The sequence below is a fragment of the Culex quinquefasciatus genome, chromosome 1 (assembly GCF_015732765.1).
Source record: "Culex quinquefasciatus strain JHB chromosome 1, VPISU_Cqui_1.0_pri_paternal, whole genome shotgun sequence".
Lineage (NCBI taxonomy): Eukaryota > Metazoa > Arthropoda > Insecta > Diptera > Culicidae > Culex > Culex quinquefasciatus.
The window spans coordinates 5,910,810-5,928,132 of NC_051861.1; the positions used below are offsets into that span (position 1 = coordinate 5,910,810).

At 41.0% G+C, this 17,323-nt stretch overlaps 2 protein-coding genes across 2 annotated transcripts in view; one reads left to right on the forward strand and one right to left on the reverse strand.

Moving 5' to 3' along the window:
- Positions 1–3,956: 3,956 nt before the first annotated feature.
- On the reverse strand, positions 3,957–6,572 carry LOC6036804 (dipeptidyl peptidase 3). The gene is made up of 3 exons (XM_001846746.2): positions 6,300–6,572; positions 6,075–6,227; positions 3,957–5,968 (listed from the first exon to the last, which is right to left on the reverse strand). The coding sequence occupies exons 1-3, from the start codon at positions 6,420–6,422 to the stop codon at positions 4,070–4,072; spliced, it is 2,175 nt and encodes a 724-aa protein (XP_001846798.1). The 5' UTR covers positions 6,423–6,572; the 3' UTR covers positions 3,957–4,069.
- A 6,247-nt stretch (positions 6,573–12,819) lies between these two features.
- Positions 12,820–17,323, forward strand: part of LOC6036800 (CCR4-NOT transcription complex subunit 6-like) — a 177,587-nt gene continuing 173,083 nt past the window's right edge. The window contains exon 1 of the mRNA XM_038250903.1: positions 12,820–13,558. The gene's annotated coding sequence lies outside the window, so the exon portion shown is untranslated. The remainder of the gene's footprint in view (positions 13,559–17,323) is intronic.

Genomic DNA, 17,323 nt, shown 5'->3' on the forward strand with positions numbered 1-17,323 from the left:
TCTACGCTGGCTAGCCGAGCGCGAGGTACTTCAGCTTTATCGACAAGCTTCGCCCTGAAGAACGTTTGCACCAATCGGATTCAAACGTTATTTAGAACTTCCGAACCCTTGTCAAATGGACAAGGACCCAGCGCGTATATAGTAACAGTGATAGTAACAGTATTCCTAATTCCAATCATAGCTCACCAAGTCGCGATGGCCTAGTGGTTAGCATTTTTGCTTACCAATCCAAAGGACGGGGGATCAAACCCCGACTCGAGCGACTTCGATTTTTCGTTCATGTTCAGAGTTTCAAGATTAATATTTCCTATACTTTCTCGTTGGGAGCAGATGGGAATCGAACCCAGAACCATTCGCTTACAAAGCGAACACCGTAACCAGTCAGCCACGGCCGCTCCTTCTCTTATCAATATTCATCATGCGCTGAAAAGATAAATCATTAAAAAATTGTAGATCTCGGGGGAATGTTAGTTAGCACAGGTTGCTACCAAGGGTGGGCATTCCATTTAAAATATGTGTAGATACACGCGTGTTTGAAAATAAGACACATCGGAAAGTTTTTTGAAAATATTGCACATGAGGACAAAAAATCACCGTATCTGTTAGCGAGTGATCTCTTTGATTTTTTTTTTTCATCTTTTTGGATGCCTTTGTAACAGTCCTTTTTGACACAGCTTTTATATTTTTTAAATATAAATTTTAACCAAATCCCTTGCAAAATTCTATCCAAAAATGATCACGAAATTGAAAAACATGTTTTGATGATTTTACTGAATCTATCAGTTTTTGTCATATTTTCGTTCAAACATATAGCTTTTGCGTCGTTTTTAATATTAAAAAAAATCCTTCAGCAAGTTCTTCAGAATGGTATCATAGATGTGTTGATCGAGTTTTAAAGTGTTGATATCTTGAATTGAAAAAAAAAAATACTCTGGAATTCTTCCACCGTTTGTAGTGCTAGATTTCTGCTTACAAAAGAAACTTGGTGCTTGAAATTGGGCTTGCGCTTTTTCAAAATATTTGAGTTTTACAATTGCCCCTTTTAATCCTTATTGTCAAATTAAATTTTTCAAGAACGATTTTTTTTTATTAAGACCTCTAAAATTGCCACCAGCATCACTTCTCTCTAATACATAACCCCGAATTGTTAAATTCAAAAAATTGCATTGCTCAGATGCTTCGAGTTCTAAACATTTTTACAATTTAACAAAAATCTGATAAAAAATTAAGTTTAAACCAAATTCAAAAATTAAACTTGAACTTGAAGCCCTATGTAAATTTGTACAATGATTAAAAACACGCCAGAAACCATTTCTGATAACTTTTTTTTATTTTAATGCAAAAAAAAAGGTTGACAAGACAACATTTTTTCGATGGATCAACTATGGTCCCTTTGAAACGAGCTGTCAAGTAGGACCTTTTCTGTCAAAAAGAACCGCGTGGTCAATGTATGTAGATTAGATAAGGTAAGGCGAGAATTCCCAGCTGTCAAAATAGTTAGCACGAAACCCGGATTTTATATGGAGATTTTCAGAAAAGTGAAAGTTTGACTTTTTTCCGGGCAAATTTCATCGGATTTTTTCTGTAGGGTTGTTAAGCTTTCCAATCTAAACCGCAAAACGCGTTGAGCTGATTTTGTTTTTTTTTCAAAAAAATATTTTTTTTAAAGCGTAATTCGGTTCAGTTTGGCATGCTTAACAAACTTACAGAAAAAATCCGGTGAAATTTGTCCGGAAAATGGTCAAATTTTCACTTTTCTGAAAATCTCCATATAAAATCCGGGTTTCGTATTAACTATTTTGACAGCTGGAAAACCCGCCTTACCTTACTTATCTACATACCTTTCCGCGATGTAAATTTTTCAAAATTGATTTAAAAATCCATTTTAAACTCTTTGATGTCGTACAAAGAGTCATTGTACTAAAAAAATAAGCTTTATCGCTGCAAACAAAAATATTACCAATCTAAGCTTCATTTTAGGACCCAATTGTAAGAATTAAAAATAAACGGCCTAAACTTCAAAAAACTACATTAAATGAGAATTTCCAAAATTCCAAAGCGAAAAATTAAGATTTTTATAAAGCTTGGCAAAAATTGGAGGGCAAAAAAAATATGTTTTTCTATGAATTTCAAAATTTCAATTAAATTAGACGTGCAATCAACTCAAAACAATGGAGCACTTCCATTCGAGCAGTTTTAGCTTTTTTCTACAATGTATTTCTTATGGAGCGAACTGTCAAAAACTGCTCGACTGCGGGTGCTTTATTTAAAATGCATTTTCCTGCGTTTATAATCACTTTGAGCATGATTGAAAATGTTTTAAAAGATTTTGAAGTTTTGTGAAATTTCATTACGGGTTTTTTTTTTAAATCTTATGATTGTAAACCAACTGCATGAATGCATTTTACAACACGTTTTTCATTGAAATTTTGAAACCATGGCAAGTTATTTCAATTTTCATTTTTTTGACTTTGGCCCGAGCCAAAGGACATCAATTTAAAAAAAAAAATATTTTCAGCGGCCTTATTTATATAAGCCGGGACCCGAGGTGTAGGGGTAAGCGAGGTTGCCTCTCACCCCAGTTGGGCTGGGTTGGCATATTTCAAGACGAAATTTGTCTGATCACGCCTTTCTTTTTGTGTAGGTGTCGTCTGTCTGGGTCCTGTCTCGGTGGAGTCGCTGGTAGGCAGTTGGAACAACAATCCAAAGGTCATTAGTTTGAATCCCGTGGTCTAGGTGTAAAAAAAGGTTTGCAATGTAGCATTACCATTCGACCAGTTTTTGTTTATTTTTTCTTCATTGTGTATTCCTTTTGGGAGAACTGTCATATCTACCACTCGAATCCGGTGGTCCATAGAGTTATTTACGTGCGCATGTATTGCGTGTACGTACACGAAAAAAAGTGAGGTTAAATTTTGTCCGGCCAGCAAAATCAAATGGTGCGCTAGTGTGCGTACGCGAAACGTCATAAAGCTCTATTGCCTCAACAATCAAGCCTTCGGACACCTAGTTTTTAGTAGAAATCTCGCAATCAACCATCGCCTAGGCAATGCTGTAGAGCGAATTATTTGATTTTTGATTTTTTAAACTCAGCAGATTTAAAAAAAATTCCAAAAATCAATGATTTCTCGACAATCCGAGGATAAATTTCATTTCGGAGATGTAATCGAATCGCGCGTCTAAAATACGATGCAAAATGTATTACACACCGATATAGTTATTTCCCAATAAGACCATTGCAAATATTTTTAAAATTATGCAATCATGCAATTATTGATTATCAACGCAGGAAAATTTAATTTATGTCGTTTCAGTTAAGTTAAGTTGTTTGAGCATTTTATTTCTCCCTCAAGAGAAGGTATTAGACTATGACAAGCAAGCAAACAAAGTCGCACTTTTTAGCAGTTTGCCTGCTTTGTTTGTGGGCCTGCATTTGTTTGCAGAAGCGTCAGCCTGCATATTTTTTGTTTGTTTGTCATATTTTAATACCTCCTTTAATTTTCTAACCAACATTGAAAGGGGCGACATGAATTTGCGTGCCGATTTAGAAGGGCAGGCGACATAAACTTTGAAAAATGTTTACAACGGCTCAATTGAAAAATATTTAAAATTTGTATTTTGTTTTTTTAATATTTTAGTTTGGAATTTTTCAATTTTGAGGTTTTAAAGTTGTAGTTTTATTTTTTTTTGAATTTTTAGTTTTCTAAATTAAATAAAAACAACTTGGATTGTCTTCATTTTGAGCAAAGATAAAAAGCTGGCCTTTCAATTTCGGCATAAGTAAAATCTTTTTTTCAACTCTTTTTTACTGTTTTTTTTTAAATCAAGTTTTGGTTTGCTTACACTAAGAAGTTACATAAATGTAGATAATCATTTTACAGAAAATTTACTAAAAGGATGATTTCGCTGCCAGCCACAATAAAACAAACATACATACACAATAAAACAAACGTACATTTTTTGTAAATCAATTTTATTGTTAAATTCAATGCATCATTTCCACCACATCATCAGCGTGGTGTCGTATCTTCTAAAGTAGTAAATAGCAAAATCGTTCAATCGTTCAACCTCACAGCAAATCCCGGAAGTACTGCTTGTCCTGCTCGTAGATCCGCTCGAGCACGTCGTCAATGTCGGCGCTGGGGAACCGATCCGTCCACGACCGGATGTACCCGTCGAAGGTGGACTCGTAGCTCTTCAGCTGCACCGCGCCAGCCTCGTCCAACTCCGTGTTGGCCTGCACGAAGATGAGCCGGGGCTTCTTGTGCAGCAGCACGATGTCACGCCACTTGGCCCACGGGAAGGGCGCGTCTTCGCCTTCGGTCACCTCCGAATAGTGGTTGTACATCTTGGTCGCGCCGACAATGTCGCCGGTCGATTTGTAATACTGGAGTTTGAGGAGGAAGGTGCGGATGGCTTCGCGGCCGACGGTGTCGATCTTGGTGCGGTCGAACTTGAGGAGGAGGTTTTTGTTTGGTTCGGTTTCCTCCACGCTGACGAGACCTTCGCCGGCTTCGAGCAGGACCTTCATGATGACGAAGCGGGCTTGGTAGTGGGCTTGGAGCCAGGCCTTTTGGGTTGGGTTGTAGAGTTCCATGGCGACTCCGACGCCGCCCCAGACCAGCAGGAGCCAGTTGACGTAGATGATGTCGTCGATTTCCTGCTCGTCGGTGTGGCCGAAGATTTTCAGGATGTCCCGGTTGAGGCTAAGGTAGAGGCCGACGGCTTCGGCGCGGCACTCTTCGTAGCTGGAGCCGATCGACTTGAACTTGGAGTCGTACGTTTCTCCGGGTTCGTACCAGCAGGTGACGGGTTCCTTGGTCAACGGGTTGCGGACCTTTTCCTTGTCAAAGTTGAACTCGCCCTTCTCGTTGACGCGCAGCAGTTTTCCACTGCCGTGGCCGAGCAGTTCGTGCAGACCGACCTGGACTTCGAACGCTGAAGCTTTGTATTTCTTGAGGAGGGCTTGATCCTCGTCGGAGAGGAACGGGATCGAGTCCGTTTTGTTGGTGTTGGCGAGTACGTTTCCGAGCGAGACGTTCTTGAAGCCCTCGTCCTGGCGGATTTCGTCGTAGTTGGGAATGTTGATGCCGCACGGAACGCCCGATCCTGCAAAGGTCAGGATGTCGAGCGAGGTAAAGTCGGGCTTAAGGTAGTTGTCCTTTTCGTAGTCTTCACCCCACGGAAGCAGCTTGATAAAGTTCTCCGCGTTCGAGACCAACGTGCCAAACTTGGCCGACATCTCCTTGTTCACCATGGCCACGAAACCTTCGAACTCGCCTCGCTGACCCACCGGATCCCGGTACGTTTCGATGAACCCGATGTACGTCTCAATGACCGGTCCCTTGTCCTTGATCCAGTACCGCGATCCCGTCTTGTGCGCGTCCAAACTTCCCTCCGTGAAGCTCTGCACGTAACTGTCGATCATCTGGCGCTGATTTTCGTTCGCCGAGTGCTTGTTCGCCTCCGTCAACGCTTCCGCCACCTTCTGCATCAACTCGCGGTAGTCTCCGCGGGTGATCTTGAACGTACAACCCTTGTACTCGACCGCACCCTTCGTCAGTCCTTCCTTCTCGCCCTCCTCGGCCGACGCCAGCTTGATGTTGTAAACCGTCTTGCCCTCTTCCTCCGTCTTGAACGTCCGGCAGATGTACGCCTCGAACTTGTTCTCCTTCATCCACTCGCTGATCAGCTCCGTGTCCTCCCGCGTCACGTTCGACGAAAAGTACGTCGTAATGCCCTGATCGCACAGTCCCAGCGTCTTGGTTCGCTCCGTCAGCAGGTAGATCGGCTTGCGCGTCCGCTCCCACAGAGCCCCAATGACCTCCGCGTTCGCCTTGTACGCCGCCGAACTCTTCACCACCAACTCGAACTTGTCCTCGTCCAAATTCGGCACGATCTTGCTGTCGCCCATGCCCTTGTAGTTGCCGGCGTTGGCCAGAAAGCCGCACGCGTACACCTGAAAGGCCTGTTCAAAAAAAAAGTTGAGCTTACTCGTTTGACCCCAATCTCCCCTTCGCAAACATCTTAACAAACAACGATAAGATAAAAACAGAGATCGCAAACAAACTTACGGTGAACTCATCCTCGCTGACGCCCGCCTCAACGGCGGCCTTCCGCAGCTGGTCCTGCCCTTCCCCCAGGAAGATCCGGTGCAGCAGCGAAAAGATCAACGGCGCCTCCGGGCTCGACTGCACCAACGCAATCAACCCACCCGTCCACGAAGCCTGCAAAATCGAGAGACATTTTAACACCACAGCAAACCAGTAGTGACCATCGGTCCTGCCCGGAAATCCTACCTGGCTAAAATGGTGCGCGTACAGCTTCTCCTTCTCGGTGAGCGCTTTGAACGCCGGTGCGCACTCCAGCTCCACGATGGGCTGCGTGTTCGGCAGGACGTGCTGGGCTTTGTCGGCGGTCATTGCGGTGCGGAACGTGCGGAGGATGATGCGCTTCGTCGGAATCGGAGATTGCTGCGAAATGAAACGGCCAACGGTGCGGCAGAAAAGCGCCAGGATTGCTTCGTCGTCGGCAACGAATGGAAACGATGAGTTGACACAAAAAGCCGGTGCGTCATGACAGTTCGTTCGGCCAGGGCTGCCAGTTTTGGGCCAGATGTTGTTGTGATGTTTTGAAGCGATGACGGAGGACTACCTTTTGTCGTGAAATAAAAATCATTATATTCTATCATAAATATATACTACCCAAGTAACCATCCAGCACTAAATAACAGTCACTGTTTGGCCCTTAATGCGCTTTCATAGCTGCGAGTAAAAGCCAAACGGTTTTTACTTCAGCACTAACAGCTACTATAGTGCTGAATAGTGGCCGCTTTCGGACTTTTCTCGGCTGTTTAAGTGCTGGCCCCTACTGTTTTTGATCAACCCTGCACAAAACGTCAAAAAAATGGGAGGAGCAAAAATGTTGCTCTCTCTCCTTTCCTTCCTCGTCATATTCTATTTTGGGTTTGTTTACAATTACTACGTTACCGACTCACAGCTGATCCGAGTGGGGAATGAGATTTTTGCTCGAAATTGACCAGTTGGAGATTTGATGCCCGATGATAGAAGATGTTGTCGCTGATTTCCGTGAGTCCGATCCTTCAAGCCTAAATGAGAGGTGGCTATCTGAGCATGCTTCACAGGTACTTGTGAATTTATCCGATGGTCTTGTTGCTGCTAATGTAAGTAAGTGCCAAAAGAGAGTGCGGGTCTAGGTGCGGGTGATTTTTACAACTACACGCTGTGAATGCGATTCAATTTACAAAACATATTTTGTGTTATTCGTTTTGAATTCTGCGTTTATTTATTTCCCAAGATTTTACAATTGATTGAACATCATTGCAGTCTCAATTGATACACGTATCCGATCTAAACTCCGTATTTTGGAACCTCGCACATATTGTCCAAAGCCAATTCCACAGAAAATCTCGAATTTCTGCTCTGATGGTGTATGTTGAGTCCGGCGTCCACTCCGAACAGCTGCCGGTCTTAATTGTACCGCTTCTGAAATGGATACACACACCTGTCACAAATAATAAAGAAAATTTTGGTTGTTAAACTTACCTATTTGTATCATAATTTGATGATATCCGAAAAAATCTCTCTGTTTTTCCCATGTTGGAATATAAGAATAACATGTTTAGATTTGTTTTTTTTTTTCATACTGTCCCGCTCGATCTACCGTTCCAAATATAAACAAAGCTAATACTGTTGCCAGTTTAATGGAAACTGACAAACAGAGTTGCCAGCAGCAGCACTTAAACAGCATCATCTCAGCATTCTCGAATGCTACGCCCACAATGCTGATTAGCACTTGCACGTGCTGTTGCATAGCAATCTTGCATTGGGATTGCTGATTAATTGCTGTTTTATGATTTTTCCTAGTGCTGGATGGTTACTTGGGAGTATTCCTCATTCCTCATTCGAGTGGCTTCCTCATTCGAGTTTTTCGTTCATTTTCAGTATTTCAAGGGTTGCTAAGTCTTAAACTTTCTTGTTGGGAGCAGAAGGGCATTTAACCCAGGACCATTCGCTTACAAAGCGAACACCATAACATAATCATCAGCCAAATTTTCAAAAATTCCTAAATTGAAAATATTTTTTTGATAATTGAAAAAAGTCTTCGGTTTCTTTTATTTTTTCATATTCAGTTATTTTTTTTTTTATTTTTAGGCCGATGCACATATTTTTCAAAGTTTTTGTCCCTCGGCCTTAGCCGTAGTCGAGGGGGGAAGGGCAAAAAAAATATTGAAATAATGGTGTGAATACAAAGAGACGAGTTGTTCCTTTTAATTCCGCTATATATTTTAATATCTTGACAGATACGTATTTCGTCTACTACTTGCAGACTTCATCAGTGTTCTGTTCTCGACTGAAGGTTCATCGCTGGTGTAGAAGATGTCATCTACGTATCTCCACCAACGTTCTGGTAGTAGGTTTTTGGTTTGTAGTTCGTGTTCCAAAGCTGCCATATAAACATCGCTCATGAACGGTGACAGTTCATACTACGAGGTATCCTGCGGCCACTGTGATATGAGCTACATTGGACAAACTAAGAGATTGCTGCAAACCAGGTTGGATGAGCATATACACACATATGTCAAAATTGCCATGGAGGAAAAACGGAAAGGATTTGTCCCCCATTTCAAGTCAGCAGTAACCGAACACATCATCGAGGAAAAACATAACATCACAGCTAGCGACGCGGTCATCTTAAGACACATCACTAACCCATCGAAGCTGGCTGTCGCTGAAAGTTTGGAAATCTTCAAGGCAGGCAACAAACGTTTACTCAACAAGGATTCAGGTAACGGCTCAACGTGGCTGTTTAAGCTGTTACCTATACAGGCACAAAAGAAGAACGAGGAGGTAGTACCTACAGTAACTACAAATATGGATACACCAGCGATGAACCTTCAGTCGAGAACAGAACACTGATGAAGTCTGCAAGTAGTAGACGAAATACGTATCTGTCAAGATATTAAAATATATAGCGGAATTAAAAGGAACAACTCGTCTCTTTGTATTCACAGTAATGCATTCTGCTAAAACGCTCAACCAAACCACAATTACCATGGCAACCAAGCCTTCGGAGCACAACAAGTTCATCGGACTGAAGAAAATCATCGCAGGTATCCACAAAGACATCGCCTTCTTGAAAAAATGCGTCGAACACCGAGTTACACCAACTAGCCACAAGATTAGGACGAAGGGTCATACGGACAGCAAAATCATCCGGAGGGTGGAGTTAGAGCTTGTCAAAGAGAGCATCAAAAAACTCTACGGTAGACTGAGTATCAAAACTCTCGAATGCTATTCACTCCATCTGAAACTAGCCAAAGAATTCCCCATCGAATTCGAAGCTAGGATACACGCTAATCGATATGGTCAAAAAAGTAGAGAACACCATCAAAGAATGTGCAGGCCTTTTGAAATCGGTTGGGAAAACTGCAAAATCGTTGAGAGTACCGAACCCAACTCTACCAAGGATTAAAGCACTACCTAAAGTGCATAAACCAGGCAACGAGATGCGAGAAATCATTTCAGCAGTGGATGCCCCAACCAGTCGGATCGCAAAGTGGCTTGTCGAGGAATTCAAGAGTATGCCGAAACCCTTCCCGAGCCGTTCGATCATCAGTTCGCAGGTGTTCACAAAGGAGCTCTTAGAGTCGGGACCGATAGCTGAGGATGAAATAATGGTTTCCTTCGACGTAACAGCACTGTTCCCAAGCATACCAGTAAAAACGCAATAGGAACTCTACGGGATTGGCTGCAATCACAATACGAGGGAGAACCATGGAGACAAAAACGATCCAGTATATAACATTCGTCAAATTATGCATGGAACAGAGCTACTTCCAGTTCAGGGATTGCATCTACCAACAGAGGATGGGAGCATCGATGGGTAACCCACTGTCACCGTTCATGAGCGATGTTTATATGGCAGCTTTGGAACACGAACTACAAACCAAAACCTACTACCAGAACGTTGGTGGAGATACGTAGATGACATCTTCTGCATCATCAAAGGGACTCACTAACAACGGTACTGGACACCATAAACAGTGCACGCAGGAGCATCAAGTTCACTTACGAAATGGAAGTCGAAGGAAAGTTACCTTTCTTAGACATCCTGATCCTAAGAGAACCAGGTTGCCCATCTTCCTCGCCATCTTCGTTTTCTTTCGAGATATACAGGAAGCCAACAAACACCAGAAGAACAATCCCAGCCACGTCAAACCATTCATTCCAACATAAGATGGCAGCATATCATTATTTTATACATAGGATGACAACTTTACCCCTCAGCGAAGCAGGAAAACAGAAAGAATTGGAGTACATATTTGAAACAGCGGAAATCAACGGTTACAGCAGAACAACTATCCAAGCAATCATCGATAAGAAGGAAGAAAACTGCACAGAACTTCACTCACAACCCTTACGCCATCAGTAGAGCCACTGCGAAGAGCAGCAGTAGAATTCGACTACAGGATAACACGCCCATTACGACAAAAACTGGCTAAATTTGGCATCGATTTAGTGTTCAGCAGTAGAAACAGCCAGTTGGAATCCATCTTAGGTTCAACGAAAGACCCCATACCGACTTTAGGCAAACCCGGCATCTACGAGGTATCCTGCGGCCACTGTGATATGAGCTACATTGGACAAACTAAGAGATTGCTGCAAACCAGGTTGGATGAGCATATACACACATATGTCAAAATTGCCATGGAGGAAAAACGGAAAGGATTTGTCCCCCATTTCAAGTCAGCAGTAACCGAACACATCATCGAGGAAAAACATAACATCACAGCTAGCGACGCGGTCATCTTAAGACACATCACTAACCCATCGAAGCTGGCTGTCGCTGAAAGTTTGGAAATCTTCAAGGCAGGCAACAAACGTTTACTCAACAAGGATTCAGGTAACGGCTCAACGTGGCTGTTTAAGCTGTTACCTATACAGGCACAAAAGAAGAACGAGGAGGTAGTACCTACAGTAACTACAAATATGGATACACCAGCGATGAACCTTCAGTCGAGAACAGAACACTGATGAAGTCTGCAAGTAGTAGACGAAATACGTATCTGTCAAGATATTAAAATATATAACGATAAAATAGAAATCCAATACCTTTAAACGCCTTTTTCTAAAAAATCCATATCTGAAATGTTTTTAATAGTATCGAATTAGGAAAAAAAATATCAATGCTGAAAATTTTATTTTGTGGTTATTTATAACCTTCTTAACAAAAGGGGTTACGATTTAAAATATGTTTTTTAGAGATTATTTTCTTTCTTTACTTTAAAAACGAACACGTATTCGTTGTTGTCTCGTTGTCTCTTACTAACCCCACTTCTTCAATGTAGATGCTCTTAGGGATGTCTAGCGAAGGACGTGGGATCTGGTGCGTTCTAGATAATCCCGGGTTTCGGAGATGCAGCGTTAACCGTCGTCCCTTTCCCCCATTTTGTTTTTAATCTAGTGTAGACTATCACATACATCTCCCCACTTCCCCTCAAACTACTCCCAGAATTTATGAGACTTTTTCATGCGATCGGGATAAATGTTATCGACTGTTTTTTTTTTGAATCCCATCATGGCCAGGTGAAGATGTTAAGCCGGACTATGCATCTGGATATAGTGCTTGTCGAGGTAGGTTCGTTTGATGAGCTCGGGGACCTGCTACAACTTGGTCTCAATTTTCATCTCCAGAAGCGAGACCTCTTCCAAGTATTCATCTAATTCTTGCCCGCGGCAAAGTTCATCTAAATCGCTGAAAAGAGACAACCCGTTGAACAAAATTTCGCGCCGTTTAATTTGCATTCTGGAACTCACATTCTTTCTGAGTATGTTTCGGGACCGCAAACTAGCGCGTAGCGGGTACAAGGAAAGGATTAAGTCCGGTGCCAGATTGAATGGCCGTGGCCACGAAGGCCAAAACACCGACGATGACATCCGAGCAATTTAAAAATAATCACAGCCTGCTTTGAACTGTCAAAACAGTTAAAACCGTTAAAACCTCTCGCGCCCGTGCGAACGGGTTGGTTTTAACTTGGTTATAACTTATAACCATTTCGTTAAAACCGGCTCGCTCGTGCGAACGGGGTATTAAAAACTAAAAATTGGATACCCAATTAACATAGGGCATTAGTACCCAATTCAAACTCGATCTTAGATCTAGCTCCGCTAAGAGAAATCTGTAAATAAGAATACAGATTTTGTGCGCGTGTGGCAAGTTGCTCGCAACGCTGTCTTGTCAACGCTGCTGTCAAGGTGACAGCTGTCAATCTTGATAGAAATATTGCAAAGGTCCTTTAAAATAAGGTTGAGAATGATTTGAAATTGTGTTTCTGCCAATCAAATATTTTTCAATGATCTTTGACTGATTTAAAGACAAATTAGGGGAAATTCTCGTATCTTTGGCAGGTTAATCACTCGCACCTAATTCCATCCAATTTGCTGATTTTCACTATTTAAACCACTAAATTTGCAAAACTTATGATATAAACTTGCTTGCTCACTTCTTATTGAGCTATTTATCACTCGATTTCAGTTGAAAACGCTTTTAATTAGCTTTAATTGAATGTCAAAGTTCTTACCTGCCAACATTAGAGGCACGCTGGAATTAGATGCTGTTCCCCTATGTCTTCTTAATATTTTTTTTACGATTTCCAATTGATTTTATTAAATTTCAAGTAAGTATTTACCGTTTACTGCACTATTTTACAGTCGTTTTAGCTTCGTATAAAAATCGTTTTCCTCCAACCTTGCACTATTTGACAGCCTCGCACTGCTCTCCGCGACGAAGACAAAAAAGAAGCTTCCTCCGCCAACCAGTTTTGTCAAGTCGCATGAAAGAAGAGCTCGACCGAATCCACCAAAACCGAACCATCATCGCGCAAAAAAAAAGGCAAGCAAATCGCAAAATCGTAAATTTGCCCCGTCGAAAAAAAGCTGTACAATCCTTTCGGTGTTCCGCCAAGCTTTCAACGCGCGCGTTTCCGACTGTCCGCGACTCCGGCCATATCCGTGGTTCCGAACCTTCAAAATCGAGAAAATTCCGTGTTTGAACCCGTCGTCGTCGCCGCCGTCGTGCCACCTCCGCTTCTCGTCCACAAACCCGCCGTGATTCCGTCGTCGGTTCGCAGCTTGCAAGCGAAAAGTGGTCCCGCTGCACTGTCCGGGGGCGCCGCCGCGAGTCAAATTTGAGAGTTGTTTTGTTTTGGTTTGATTTTGCCGAAGAAGGAACCGTCTCCCGGGGGACATTGTTTCAGAAGCAACAACAACAACATCAGTGCTGCTGTGGGAGGTTCCGCGACGGGCCCTGTTGTGTGGACACAGCGTCTACGGTCTTGGGAATATTCGCGGAGGAGGAGCAGGAAGATTTCGTTCCGGAAGTGCGCGTGTGGGACCATCCCGCGAGTGTGTGTGTGTTTGTGCGTATTTTTTTGTTTGTGTCCCCGCGACGACCCTTTCCCGCCCCGGGTGTGCATTTGTACGTGTGTGATCCGGAAGCAGCAGCATCGGAACACGGCGTCCGGAAGTAGATGAAGGTGGGTTGCGCCTTCTTTGGAGAGGTTCGGAAAAAGAAGATGGAGTGCGTGTGTCGTCGTCGTCGTCGTCGCAAAAAGTGACAGCTGGCTTCTTACGGGGCAAAACAGCAACAGCAGCAAAAGAGAGTGTTTTTTTTTGTGGGGGGAACCTGGCACTGTTGGCCACGACGTGTCACGCAGGGACCGCTGCCGGGAGGTTCAGGGTGGGGGAGGTCGACGATTTAGCAATGTTGTGTATATTGAAAGGGCAGTCGGAGGTGTCTGAAGAATGCTGGGAAATTTGGCGTAATTTCTTGTAAAGAAGCTCTCAGTGCAAAGCGGCAGTAACAATACAGAATGGTCTAACATAGTTATAGGACCGAATTTGACTTTTTTTTTAATATTAAACTAGACTAAGTAAAATGGTTTAGCAATTATCAGTTGCATGTTTATTTTCTATTTTTAGTTTTTTTGTTACATACAAACACGAAGCGAACGAAAACGAAAATTTTAAGCTTCTGGCCGGCAGCGAAATTATGGAAAAGTAGTTGTATCAGATTTGAAATATGCTGGTAGAACTGATCGCAGTATTGGGTGGCGACAGCCCTCGCGCTGCTTCCAATGATCCATTTCAGAATTGCACAGAACCTGACGGTCAAATTCCGAGGTCATATTGGGCATTGTCTGGTCCCGCCCTAACCAGGACGATCCTCGTTTGACTTCCAAGCATACTCGTTTGATTTTTTTTAGCTTATGAATAGTTTTGTAATATCTTGTTAAATTTTCAAAACAATTACACTTAATTCGTTTGAGCAGTTAAACTCAAATTGAAGGTTACTTCCACTGTGTTGATCTATCAATTTTGGTTTACTTTATTTGAATTTTGTATCAATTGATTGGAAGCATTTCCAAAACAAAAAAAAATGGTTAAATGGTAAAATGTTATTTTTTGTTTTTACCATTTATTTAAATTTATAACAAAAATGTCCAAAAAATACCTAAAATTAAAATTAAAAAAGACACTGGATGTATGTTTTTGAGCAGGCCTGCCCGACGTCCGGCCCGTGACGGCCTTTTAAAATGTAATATTGAACAAATAAGTTATGAGTTTATATTTAAAAACGAAAGCTTAAGATCAAATTTTTACATATTAAAAACAAACTATTATTTAGGATTTTTTTGCTTTAACAATTAAATGTTGCAAATCTAACGTTTTATTTGAGTTTCGCTTTCGTTTTTCTATGATTTGTTTTAAATTAAAACATTCTTTATATTTGAATTCACTCTCATCATATCCGTATTGATATTTTTGGAATCAATTATAAAAATGAAAAAAAAAAAAAAGCAGGAAAACAAAACCATTTATTTCATAAAAATGTGAAATATAAAAAACCTTCGATTGTTGTTTAAAAATGTACAGAAATACATTACAGTAGTTGTTCGGTAACTGGGCGTTGTTTAACTGGGCTGCTTTTTAACTGGGCGCTCGATAACTGGGCCGTAGCCCAGTTAAAAAGCAGACAAACGTCAAAAAACCAAAACAAACCAAAATGACCGAGGGGTTAATGGATGCAAAAATCATATTCAATAAATAAAAAAAACTTTTTTCAAACTTTTGCTTAATTTCAAGTTACAAATAAACAAATATGAAAAGTAAGCATTGTACATAAATTTGAGTAAATTTTATTTTTATATTTCATCTGGAAATATTATGCGTTGGTGGTCCCCTCGTTATTTTTTGTTCAGCCCAGTTAACGAGCAACATTCGGTGACTGGGCTACGTTCTCAGCCCAGTTACCGAACAACTACTGTACATCATTTTTTTTTAGTTTTTGCTGTGTTTACATTTTTGAGGAACTTGATTAAAATAGTTTTTTTTAATAATGTTTTTTTTTCTGAACTACTTTCCAGTAATAAGGTTTCGTTGGAAAAGGCTTCAAAAATCAAATAAATCCTACTTAAAATAAAGATCGTAAAAAATATTTTTAAAAGTATTAAAAAATTACAAAATGAGTCAGATGAAACCAAGAAACACAAATATATTTTTTTATCATAAACTTCAAAAGTTTGAAGCAGGCCAAGGGTGCATGATACTGATGATACTCGTCGGTTGACCCACCTAGGCGAGGAACATCCCGGAAAGAGCCCAACTACATCCGTAGTGCTGTTTGGACAAAACAGCATGGCTCTGGTTCCTTGCAAGTGTCCTATTTTCTTACCTCCACGTTGGCTTGGTTTAGTCATCATGATGACAAGGTGTAACCTAGATGGTGGCCTGTGGAAACGACTCGTAAACCTTTGACCAGCGAGGTCAGAGTAGAGACAGCTAGAAGAAAGGGCGCGTCAATGTGGGAAAGGGAAGTAATTTGTGATTGTAGACGGTATTGTTTTGATTCGCAGTATGTTGAGTCAACTGCTGTGGATGTACCTGAGCATCGCAGAACGGGGTTTCTCTTCTTTCCATTTCAGCTAACAGCTATCCTCTGTTTATTTTGTTTCACTGATTTTCTAAAACGGCTTCTGCTTACTATCCTCCGTTTGATTTCGATTTTACTTATTTGATTCTCTTATTTCTCAACGCTTTTCCACTCTATTTTACCAATTGATGTTGCTGTAACAAACTGTCTGCTTTTCCTTAATTTGGCAGCGATTTTACCAATTGATTCTGCTGTAACAAACTGTCTGCTTTCCCTTAATTTGGCAGCGATGTCAATTTTGTTTATCATGTGCCTTTTCTCTTCTTTTCTCATGTCACTTTCTTTTGTGCTGACGTTATATATAAATAAAATCGATTTTATGAATTGAAAGAAGTTATATTCTGTAGTGAGAAAGGCCCTATCTCACCCCTGGTGGGATTAAATCGGGTTTTTGAAAGTTATCTTGGTTTTTCTATCTTAAAATCAAGATAAAAAAATCTTATTTGCAACATTTATTTACTAATTTGTTTACTTAAAAAATAAACAACAAATTCTTATCAAACCTTAGTTCCGGCCCGCCACTGCTTCAGAAAAATCAGATCTGACCCGCAGGCCAAAAGGTTGGGCACCCCTGCTTTATACCTAAAATTGTCCTTAGTTAAAAAGGCATTAAGCTAAACATTATGAAATTTAAATGGCATATCCTATTAACGTATTTATATCAGAAGCTCATTAGTGGCTGAAAAAATAAATTTCAGATAATACACTCAAACCCCGATGGTTAGACACCAACTGTTGTCAAACGAACGGGGTCACTTTTTAGTTTGACACCCCTTTTACACGGAGTTCACAAACACAACCAAACGTTTGTTTTGATAGTGTGCGTGAGCGCTGTGTAAAAAGTGACAGTTCGTCACTTTTTAGTTTGACTTTGACCAACCAACGGGGTACAATCTAAAAAAGTGCCAAACGAAAAAGTGACCAACCACCGGAGGTTGAGTGTACTGCAAATGTCTGGTAAGTTTGCAATATGTCGCAACATCACGGTCTATCAAACAAGTATGAATTCAAAATCCAATTTTTAATTTTTATAGATACATGTTTTGCTCGAATAATTGATCAACGTTATGGAGTTGTACTTACGTTAAAATTTTTTAACATTGACTTAATTTGGAAAACTAATTAATATTAAAAAAATGAAGATCGAAACAAAGTTTATTCCGTTTCAGCACGGAGTTTTTCAAATGCAACCGGCTAACTTGAATCGGTAATATGGGTACTGGGATAATTATCCAATTGAATTTTTTTACCTTTTTTAACTACACCAAACATCACACGATTTCGACGGGAAATTTATTTGCTTAAATGC

Excerpts from the sequence above, each read along its gene's own strand:
- LOC6036804 (XM_001846746.2), bottom strand. The coding sequence starts at position 6,422 with ATGACCGCCGACAAAGCCCAGCACGTCCTGCCGAACACGCAGCCCATC. Across the intron at positions 6,228-6,299 it reads ACGCGCACCATTTTAGCCAG|GCTTCGTGGACGGGTGGGTT; the intron begins GTAGGATTTCCG and ends TCGATTTTGCAG. Across the intron at positions 5,969-6,074 it reads TCAGCGAGGATGAGTTCACC|GCCTTTCAGGTGTACGCGTG; the intron begins GTAAGTTTGTTT and ends TTTTTTGAACAG.